General features: G+C 36.9%; 1 protein-coding gene across 1 annotated transcript in view; it reads left to right on the forward strand.

Moving 5' to 3' along the window:
• Positions 1–12039, forward strand: part of USH2A (usherin) — a 746622-nt gene that overhangs the window by 399720 nt on the left and 334863 nt on the right. Inside the window, exons 33-34 of the mRNA XM_070602521.1 lie at positions 5489–5648; positions 6959–7130. Coding sequence (XP_070458622.1) covers positions 5489–5648; positions 6959–7130 — 332 coding nt within the window. The remainder of the gene's footprint in view (positions 1–5488; positions 5649–6958; positions 7131–12039) is intronic.

Raw genomic sequence — 12039 nt, forward strand, 5'->3', positions numbered from 1 at the left:
TTTATTCAATATAGTACTGAGAGTCCCTGACAAAGCAATTAGGCAAGAAAAAGAAATAATAGGCATCCAAATTGGAAAGGAAGAAGTAAAATTGTCTCAATTTGCAGATGACATGATATTATATATAAAAAACCCTGAGGACTCCACCAAAAAACTATTCGAACTGATGAACAAATTCAGTAACATTGCAGGACACAAAATCAACATAGAAAAATCAGCTGTGTTTTTATATATTAGCAATGGACTGTCTGAAAAAGAAATAAAGAAAACAATTCCACTTACAATAGCATACAAATAATAAAATACTCCTTAACCAAGAAGGTGAAAGATCTGTACACTGAAAATTACAAGACATTGGTGAAAGAAAGTGAAGAAAACATAAATAAATGAAAAGATATCCTGTGTTCATGCACCAGAAGAATTAATATTGTTAAAACATCCATACTACCCAAAACCATCTGTAGACACAATGCAATTGCTATCAAAATTCCAATGGCAGTTTTCACAGAAATAAACAAAAAAATCCTAAAATTCATACAGAATCTAAAAAGACCCTGAATAGTCAAAGCAATCCTGAGAAAGAAGGTACTTTATTACAAAACTATAGCAATCAAAATAGTATGGTATTGGCATAAAAACAGACATAGAGACCAAGGGAACAGAATCAGGCCCAGAAATAAACCCATGCATATACAGCATACTAATATTTGACAAGGGAGGAAAAAATACTCAATGGGGAAAGAATAGTCTCTTTAATAAATGATCTTGAGAAAACTGGATATTTAAAAGCGAAAGAATGAAATTGGACTCCTATTGTACACCACTCACAAAAGTTAACTCAAAATGGGTTAGAGACTTAAATATAAGATCTCAAACTGTAAAACTACTAGAAGAAAACCTAGGGAAAATGCTTCTTGACATTGGTCTTGGCAACAATTTTTTGAAGATGACACCAAATGTGCAAGCAAAAATAAGCAAGTGGGACCATATCAAACTAAAAAGCTCCTGCACAGCAAAAGAAACAATCAGCAAAATGAAAATGGAACGAATGGAATGGGAGAAAACATTTGCACACCATCTACCTCATAAGGGGTTAATATCCAAAATATGTAAGGAACTCATATAACTCAACAGCAAAAACCAAACAAAGAATCTGATCCAAAAATGGGAAAAGGACTTGAATAGACATTTTTCCAAAGAAGGCACATACAAATTGCCAACAGGAACATGAAGACATGCTCAATATCATTAACCAACAGGGAAATGAAAATCAAAACCACAATGGGATTTCACTTCACACCTGTTAGAACAGCTACTATCAAAAAGAGAGTTTTATTGAGATATAATTAACATGCAGCATTGTCTAAGGTTAACGTGTACAGCATAACGACTTGACATATATATTGTGAAATGGTTATAACAGTAAGTTTAGTTAACATCTCTGACTGTTGCCTTTTAAAATTACCCAGCACTTGGGGCTGGCCCCGTGGCCGAGTGGTTAAGTTCGCGCGCTCCGCTGCAGGCGGCCCAGTGTTTCGTCGGTTCGAATCCTGGGCGCTGACATGGCACTGCTCGTTAGACCACGCTGAGGCAGCGTCCCACATGCCACAACTAGAGGAACCCACAACGAAGAATACACAACTATGTACCGGGGGGCTTTGGGGAGAAAAAGGAAAAAATAAAATCTTTAAAAAAAAAAAAAATTACCCAGCACTCCTGATTCTTCTTGCTCTATGTTTTCTGCAGTGCTTTTCACATTATATGGCACTTATATCGTTAAACCATGTTAGACATCCAGTTTGAAACCATACTGTCTCATGGGTGGCCCCATGGTCGAGTGGTTAAGTTCGCGTGCCCTGCTTTTGTGGCCCGGGGTTTCGCTGGTTCGGATCCTGGGCGCGGACATGGTGCCACTCATCAAGCCATGCTGGGATAGCATCCCACATAGCAGAGCCAGAGGCACTCACAACTAGAATATATACAACTAGGTACCGGGGGGCTTTGGGCAGAAGAAGAAGAAGAAGAAGAAGAAAAAAGATTGCAACAGATGTTAGCTCAGGTGCCAATCTTTAAAAAAACAAAAACAAAAACAAAAACCATGCTGTCTCCTAAAATGAGACACCTTTCTCACCCATCAACTTCACGATACCTTCAATAGTCTAGGGGTAGACCCTGACTATAAATGGAGGACTTGACATTTTCTGTTTCAATCCTGGCTCACCAGTCATACTGGCCCTCTCAAGCAGCAAACCTTTGTTTTTTTTTTTTTTGAGGAAGATTAGCCCTAGCTAACATCTGCCGCAAATCCCCTTCTTTTTGCTGAGGAAGACTGGCCCTGAGCTGACATCCATGCCCATCTTCCTCTACTTTATATGTGGGACACCTGCCACAGCATGGCTTGACAAGCGGGGCCATGTCCACACCGGGTATCCGAACCGGTGAACCCCGGGCCGCCAAAGCAGAACATGCGCACTTAACCGCTGTGCCACCAGGCCGGCCCCAACAACAAACCTTTCTAAGCACACTCACTTCCTCATCCCAGTCTCCCTGAGTCCCAACCATCACAGAAATGGATGCTTCTCAACCCACGGAGTTGGAGATTTTGTCACAGAAGAATCCAGGCACAGACAGTAACCCAGGAACTAATTGCTACAGATGCTACTGCCATCTGAGGCAGATATTCTCAGTGAGTTTAGGAGTTAGGTGATTGAGGTTGGCTTCAAAGAGTGGAGGCTATAGTATGAAGGGGAGTGGGGCATTCTGTGGAAAGGAGGTACTGTGATATGGTGATTCTGTGATGATGCAGTCTGATGCCAGGAGCTTAAGACGACTAAGCATTCCCAGATATGCAAGTCTATCCCAGGACTCATATACAAGCAAGTATTGGGCCACCTTTGAATGGTATGACTTCTCCACACCTACAAACTGGGTAGCCAAATGTCTACCTCAACAGGCTAGAACGTAAGAAAGCAAGAAAAATTGCCCCCCTGCAAAGAGTTCATTGGCCAGAGAACATTGTAGCATCCAGTCTCGTTTGCAGCTGACCAAGACAACGTGGTTAGGACTAGGAGAGGTACTCGTGCAAAATATTCTAAAGTCACTCAGACTTGACCACGTGGAATACAATTTCTGGCTGTGGCATGTTCTTTCAGAAAAGTTAGATGTCTTCTCATGTTCAAATACTACAGCTTTCTCCTAATTGTGCTGACTTACCCATGAGGGGTTCCTCCTTTCCTCTAGGTTCTGTGTCCCCCTTGGTTTTGATCCTGAAGCTAGACTTACAGTCAAATCCCCAGCATCCCCTTCCTTGGGAATGCAAGGAATTCAGACACATGGGAGAAACTATAAGGTCACCAAGTGCCTGAGAATCAGAAAGAGAAGATGAACAGATCACGGGAATGGCAGAAATACTATGTTAGCATATTAACACTTTAGAATTTCAGCCAAGACTGGGCCTGCGTCTAGGAGCTGCTCTTTGCATAACGTTTTCCCACAGTAAATAATAGTTTACTCTCTTTGTAGCATCTAAGGCCACTGCTCTCATGATTTTTAGCTTCATAGGTTCCATAGAATGTTGGTCCAAATAAAGGCACCCCAGTTATGTCTGACTTGTGCACACATAGCGCAACTGTTCTTGCCATCACTCAGCAGTCGCGGGCAATGCCATGCTGTTTTAACACTGACTTCAAAGTGTCCTTGCAACATATCTTCTGACTACATTGCTTGGGGGTGCCCCACCTTGACTTGGTACCGTTGAGTACCTCTAATATAAAGTTGTGAAGAAAATAAGGCTTAATCGAAGGCATTGTGTCAGGGGCCAGCCCCGTGGCCCAGTGGTTAAGTTTGCACACTGCTTCAGCAGCCCAGGGTTTCGCTGTTCGCTGGGCGCGGACATGGCACCACTCATCAGGTCATGAGGTGGTGTCCCATATAGCACAACAAGAGGCATTCACAATTAGGATATACAACTATGTACCTGGGGGCTTTGGGGAGAAGGAAAAAAAAGAAGAAAGATTGGCAACATGGCAACAGATGTTAGCACAGATGCCAATCTTTAAAAAAAAAAAGAAAAAAGCATTGTGTCTCTTCTTGATAATCACTTTTTGTTCTAGAGGGACTATATTTAGTGTAAATTTTTTTTGTTGCCTTTCTTCTGATGACCTACGTGTTTAACCAATTGATTATATTTTGCATGAAAATCAAAATGTTCTTCTCCTGGTTTACTTTTGCTATCAGTGCAACGCGAAATCTATTTCCCTGAATTAGGTTGCATTTCATTAATCTTTTAAACATGAAATTGTAATGGTTCAAGGTTAATGAGATTTAAGAATATGTTACTTAAATTGTGACTGACTTATTTCAAAATATTCCAGAAAATGATGATTATTTTTAGGAGTATAAAAGTATGACTGATGTTTAAATCTTGGGCAAAGTTGACTGAACTTTGGCTAGATTCATTCAACAAAGTAATTATTGAGTACCTTTATAAATGAAGTGTTCAGGGTATTTTGGAATTGAATTAGTAAATTACAGATTAGTTTGTTCCAATGCAAAGGAATATGGAATCCGTTATAAAGATAGACAGGTATAAAGTGGAAAAGTTCAGAGGAGAGAGAGATGATTGGCTGGCGAGGGAACCATCCCACTCTCTCAATCATCTTTCATACCTAGCTCAAATGTATCGAGACCATCTCATTCATTAATTCTTTATTGCTTTATTCAAACTCATATATTCACAATCTACAATGTGCCAGACATTGTGCCAGATACTGAAGATGCAAAATGAATCTAGTACCATTCCTTCCTTTACAGTGTTTAGTCTAATGGATCAGATAGTCATGTAAACAAATCGTTATGGCACAGTGTTGTAAGTGTTAAAGTTTAGTCCAAATACCTTGGGAGAAAAAAGAGAGAATTGTAGCTCCATCTGGTGCCAGGGGTCCTCGCAGGATGTGTTAGGGACATCTTAAGAAAGAAACAGGCATTTGCACTGAGCGTAGACAATTTCAAGGTCAAATAACAGTTGGTCAGGTGGACAGGAGAAGAAACGAATTCGGCAAAAAGAATTACAAGTGCAAAGTCATTGTTACAGGCTATTTATTTGCATTGCAAAAGCAATTCCTGTTGTCTTCAAATATGTTTTAAAAATAATTTAAATGTCTCATTTATTTTTTAACAGAGCCATTGAACTAACTCTAAACTCAGAAAATGATTTACCTGGTCACGATATTCAAGAAGAACAGTCAAATTGTTCAAATGAAAAACTTAAACCAAGAGTTTGACTGACACTTGTCTATTTGAAAATAACCATAGTATATTTAAAGGATGAAACAGCCTATATTTTATTGCTATTGATTTTTACAGCTATCGATTCTTATTTTAAGCTCTACTTTAATAGTTCTCAGAGGTCAGAATGTAGAGGAGGAGTAAAATCTCCTGAATAAAAAGTACGATGGTAAATAAATTCTTATTTCCCCCCACCCCCTAGATTTAGCAGTATTTACGCCCCACCAGTTTCTGCTCAGCGCTTGCACAAGTGTGGGATGCACAAACAGTTCCCTGGTCATACTGTACACGGCACAGCTGCCACCACAACACGTGGATTCCCCGATCCTGACTGTCCTGGATTCTAGAACTATATACGTACAGTAAGTAGAAATGTTGTCTCTGTCACACGCTGGTTCACGCAAGAGTCCCAGTGAGTTCAATCAAGGGAAGGGTTTGTGACATAAAATTAATTTTATTGTGATTAAATGCATAGAAGTGATTAGTTCAGTGGTTCTGAGAACCTTTGATTATCACTTGCCAACTTAATTTCCATTTTGTCTTTATGCAATCAAGCTGAGCTACATATGCACACAGATTCCGGGCAAATGTCAATACAAGAAAAACTGACCACTTACATGACTGCCTTGGGCTTTTCATATGTGAGGCATTATTTGTAGTGATCTGAAATAAGAAAATATATATCAATAGATAGATTTTTTTCCTTTTTGAGTATAAACTAGGACCTTCTTGTTACCTGCGGTTGAAGTCAGAAAGGAACTTTCACATATGGGCATATTCAGATTATTTTTGATATTAGAGATTCTGGCCCATTTCCTAGTACATGAGGTACAAAGTGTGTTGTAATACTGAATTAAAGCTTAATAAACCTCTCTTACCACCAATTAATACTTGTTTACATTTATCTCTCTTGGTCTCGGTTTTCTCATCTGTTAAAGAAGAGTTTGGATTGAATAAATAAGGATATTCGTTAATGCTGAAAGACATTATGATTCATATTCCATTGTTCCAAGCCTAAACTTTTCTCTTGGCTTTATTTCCTAAGATTTCCCACTGCTCTAAGTATTTCTCCATTTACCAATCTCCTGTCTATTCCATGACTTGTCCTGCTCATTCCCATGGAGACGTTGTAACCTTCATCTGGAACATTCTCTACTTCTCCTTTTCCCTCCCAAATCCAATCCTACTGTTAAGAATAAAATCTTATGTATCTAAGTAATGTCATCTCGTTCAGGAAGTCTTAATTATTTAAGCCCTTCCAATCCTCAACTTCTCCATATCCTGTAGTTACTTACTAACTTTATATTAGATTGCTGGATTTTTCAAGACTATTATGTTATTCTCTCTCATTTCTTAAAAGTTCTCAGATGTTCTCTTAATTTTTCTTCTATGACTTAAGTTCAAAATCTAGTACTCACACGTGCATTTTTGTGTTATTAGTGAATTAAAATCATAAGTAACTAGAAGGCAGGCACTATGTCATTATTTTTTTATGCCACTAGAATACACATTTAATAACTATTTGAGTTCTTTAAGGTAAATCTCTTTTGAGCCTTCAGTGTGTTATTTTCAGTGGCGTAAATCCAAGTTCACGTGTCCTTTAAAAATCCTGCACTTCTCAGTTTTGATTTGAATGAATGATGATGATAGCACTCTATTTTTCCATTCCCAGGTGGAAACAACCAAGAAAAGTAAATGGAGTTCTGGAGCGCTATATATTATATATTTCAAATCACACGCACGATTTTACAATTTGGGATGTCATCTATAACAGCACAGAACTTTTCCAGGATCACACGCTACACTACCTTTTCCCTGGTACTAAATATCTCATCAAGCTGGGAGTAAGTTCACTTTACTTCTGTCGCTTTCTCTGTCCCCATCCTTTGTCTCATTGCTTCCCTTTCCTCCACCCCATCTTCTCTCCCTCCCTCACTTAAAAAAAAAGCTCGTGTATTGCTATTTACACTGAAAATTCGCTTCATATCCTAAATGTGAATTCTGTTGATCTAATACCTACATATTTATTTCATATTATGCAAAATGATAGAATAACAATCTGAGTCAGTAGATTTCCCCAAATCTAATTTGGGATTATCAGAAATTACTTCTTTTTTATTATTTGTAGAATGCCATAATTGCTGATGGCTTTTTCTATAATGCTTAGATTAATAAGGTTATTTCCCTATGGAGCTTGTATTCATTTGAAAAACAATGCACAGTATGAAAATTTAGCTCCTATATTTTTAAATGAAAGTTTAAATGACCCCCAAATATTCTTGATTGTTATTATATTCTGGTTTACATTACGCTTCTATCTCAAAAGAACAGTCACTTAATAAAACCCTAGAATCAACATAGTTTAGAGGTTTCTTTAGACAGACAATAGCATTTTTTCATGCAAAATAGCACTTTTATACGAAGGTCTTTTAAAAGACCTTGATATTACGGTGGAATTTATACTCAATAGTTCCTTTTGTTTTTTGATGAAATATAATCTTTTTTAAGTTTAATAGCACATCTGAAAATAACTGAATATAAACATGAGATTGTCCCTATTTGTTTTAAACACACTCTTCATTTTATAGCAATACCTATATAAGGATATTTGCTTTGATAAATGCCATAGAAAATATTCTGCTCTTGATTATGAATAAATTTACATTTATGTAGACACTGTGTATGCATTCATTTTACTTAGCATGCTCTTGAATGCTCTAAATATTATACCACGAGAAAATAAACTACATTCAACTATTGCTAACTGTCTGACCTGACACCACAAAACAAGGGCAATCAGACAATGCTAGAAATCCTGTTCCCAGCTGACTCCATGTGCCTAGGTGTTCTGCACACAGACGGGTTTATGAAACAGCATCTTTGATTACTTAGTTTTATGACCCAAGAAGTAAGAAGTGTCTTAACTTGATTTTCAAAAGCAAATACAGAAATCCACACTCTTCAAATAGTGGTAATATCAAAATCAAGACATGTCTCTATTGGTTGGAAGCATACAAAATTCAACAGAAATTGCTGTGTCTTGGTTTTTAGCAGAAGGGGGAAGATGACATGAAGCCAAGTTCTACTCTCAAGGCCACTTTTAGGATATGTTGTGTAGTTAATCAAAGTCCTCCTCAACCTCCTATGTTTTATAAATCTGTAATACCTTGAAAAGTAAATACCGCTAGATTGGGAGCCCATTTCCCTGAGTATTAATTCAGATTTTATGACTAAGTGTGTGACCTAAGGCAAATTCACTTAACTGCACTGAGTTTTATGTTCTTCAAGCCTAAAATTGGGATTTTGAACTAAATGTTTTTTGGGGTTTTTTGCTGAGGAAGATTTGCCCTGAGCTAACATCTGTTACCAGTCTTCTTCTATTCTGTATGTGGGATTCAGCCACAGCACAGCTGATGAGTGATGTATGTCCACACTCAGGATCTGAACCCATAACCTGGGCCACCAAAGTGGAGTGTGCAGAACTTTAACCACCCGGCCATGGGGCCGGTCCCCAGAAATAAATGACTTTCAATGTCTCTTTGAGCCCTAAAATTCTATGATACTGAAAAGGTCACCCCCAAACAATATTCTATGGAGTCAGACAAGATCTGTCAGCCACTGAATAATGTTGATGAAAGACGTCAGGGAGATGTTGAAGTCCTTGCCCTAACTCTTGTTAGGGAAATAAATTTGCTCACATTATTTTCAATTTTACTGTATTTATCAGGGCAGAAAATACACTAATATATTTTCAGGAAGTATTTACCTAAAAGGTTTTTTACAGAACTCTGTTAACTGGTAAATTAAATGAACCAGAACTTTTTAGGTTCATCTTGGTTAATTGAGGAATTATTGTATATTTCACAGTTTCAACGTAATAACTAGGTTTCAAGGTCATTAGATCAGTAGATGGACATCAGGTTGTCAGCCAAGAAGTGATGCCTTTTTAGATAGTCTTAGCTTGTTGACTAGATGCTGGAATACAAAACATGCAGATAACAAAGTCTTTCAGTAGCCGTCAGAATTGAGGAAAGTGGGAATTTGAACATCTGTGATTTTCTCCAGACTTGGAGTAGATATGTTACTCTGTGTGGCTTCAATTAATTTTCCTGGATGAGTGGATAAACTCCTGAAGGGGAGAAACTGCATCTTCCAAAATTCTATCTGCAGGGTCAATCACAGTGCCTGGTGGAAACTGGAAGTTCACTGAACAATTCTTGAATGAATGAATGAATGAATAAACACTAAGTATACTTATTTCATAAGGAATCTTAGACTTCTGGTATGAATTAAATAATTTGCTGTAAAATGTCAGAGTTGGGGAGTATGTAGTTTCAAACATATGATCTTTCCACTAGAAGAAACAGCATAACATGTTGCTACCTTCGACAAATGGTATTGTGAAGTGTGATAGGTCCTAATAAAGATATTAAGAGAGCAATTAAATAAAGAAGCTAGTAAGACAAACAGGTATCAAGATAGGTATGGTTTGATAAATTTCATATTACTGCTAGATATTTACTTCCTGATGAACATTAAATGTTGCATACATTTCCTGAAAAGATTCTTGGAAATGATAAGCTTAACTTCTCAAAGGATCATTTATGGATAACGTGACCATATTTTTTTCTTCATACTTTAAAAAATACTGCATTCTTAGCATCCTCAGACTCTGCTTATCTGAAAACAAACTAAAGAATGCTGATTTTGGATCTTCCTAATAGTCATTATTTCAAAAACAACTGATTGTTTTCACTGGTTATGCATTTCATTATACCAACATGGACTCCCCTATTTGGTCAGAAGTTACTCATCATTTCCGGGTAGTATTATGACCATGTGATTTCTTTTTAAATGGCTGTAATTGATAAAAACTATAAGAGATGGGTTGAAACACCTTATTTTAATGGCTCAAAAATCTTTCAAAGACCTTGCCATTTCATAAAGGCATTTTCAATCAATCCCACTGTTTTGTTTAGTTTTTTCAAATCAGAATTTTAATCAGCATTCAGTTTCCTTGAATGCAGTAGCCTCTGGTACTGGCAGGTCAAACAAGGTACAGATTGCTTCAATTTCATTTAGATAAAATCAGTTGGATTAAACCAATTGGAAGCAACTTTAAGAACATTTATTTGTTTATTGAGGGAACTAAGATATCGCACTGTTTACTTAGTGCTTCTAAATGCATACAAAAAGAATATGGACAGAACAAAATAAAACACTTTGCAGAGAATTTGATTATTTCAGCAGTCCCTTTAAAAATTCTGTTTCACTTACAAGAAAAATTTTCTCATAAACTCCTTGGAATCCAAGAGGCTCCTTTGTCAAGTTACTGTTTTATAGATCTTAGATGACACAGCCCAAAGAACAGTGCTTATAAACGAGAGGATGTTTTCACTTATCCCAGAAGGCATCATAAAATTCTCAAAACAAAGTAAATTTTAATTCACACTGTGTTTTAAAAAACATATAATTATACATCATATAACACAGTATTTCTTTGGGGAGAGTTAGCAGGGGAAAATTCTTAGGAGATGAATAAGAGAAACAATAGAGACGAATAGATTATTAGAATTAAATCCTAGTGTGTTATGAGTTTAACAATAAGATGCTGCAATGTTTTACCCCCTTAATGAAAAAAAATGTAGGAAATGCAAGTGGATGGACACATTTATCTCTCTCTGAGGACTGGAAAGAATGCTCCTGTGTCCATTCTGCCTTGGATAACTTGGCTGTCCCATGTGGCCTCTTTTCCAGCCACATTTTCTGGTGGACTTTTAGCACGTTTGAAATGTTATGCTTTAATTTTTCTATTTAAATGTCCAGGTAGTTATTTCTTGAGCTAACAGCAATGTGTCCTGGAGCTTTGAGTCAGGCCACAAGCTCAATTGATTCCTCTTTATTTGCAAAGATTCCTTTCTCAGGAGAAGTATGGTTTATCTCTTATATATGCACATGCCACAGCTGAGAATTAAGAGAAAACCCACAGAGGTTAATTAGGTCCCCAATTTTAATGCAATTTCATGCCCAGGCCACAATTTGACCCTTATGAAACTTGCTTAAGCTGATGAGAAATTATCCTGAAGACACGGCTGCTGTTATCTTCTTACAATAGGAAGCAAGATTATCTCCCTATTGACCTTACATTGTTATTTATACTTGTAAGGAATTTGCAACAATTTGCAACAACTTTGCAAATAGTATAATACTTCAACATAAGAAAATATCTTCAAAGATCGTCAGCTTCTTCCTATCTTTAGGAAAAAGAATTTCCACCTCTTTAAGTGTCAAAAGGCCATTCCTTCAGTATCAAACTGAAAAGCAGGAGGCAAGCTCAAAGAAATAAAGAGGAGTTTTAATTTTTTATGTTAGTAATAGCTACCTTCCACGAAAATGACTAAATAACCACCTACTTTTTGCATTGTCCTATGATTTTGCTTCACTTTCTTATCAATTTTGGTAAAATTTCGTGCTTTTGGAGAGATTTTTAAATTTCATTGTGTAAATTACACATGTAAACTAAAGAGAGTCTGAACAAAGCTAAAATGTAGTTTTCGAATATCTATGTTATATAATTACTAATATTTGCTAGCAAATATAGGCTGGGAAAACCCTATATGCAGGTCTAAATTTTCTGGAAAAATGTTTATCCAATAAGTTAGGTAAAGAAGATACTTTCCTAATACACTTAAACATTTATTTTGGAATTATTTGCAGTCTGTTATGAAAGTGCACACAGGAGTTTCTGAACAT

Source organism: Equus przewalskii, chromosome 31 (genome assembly GCF_037783145.1).
Source record: "Equus przewalskii isolate Varuska chromosome 31, EquPr2, whole genome shotgun sequence".
Classification (NCBI taxonomy): domain Eukaryota; kingdom Metazoa; phylum Chordata; class Mammalia; order Perissodactyla; family Equidae; genus Equus; species Equus przewalskii.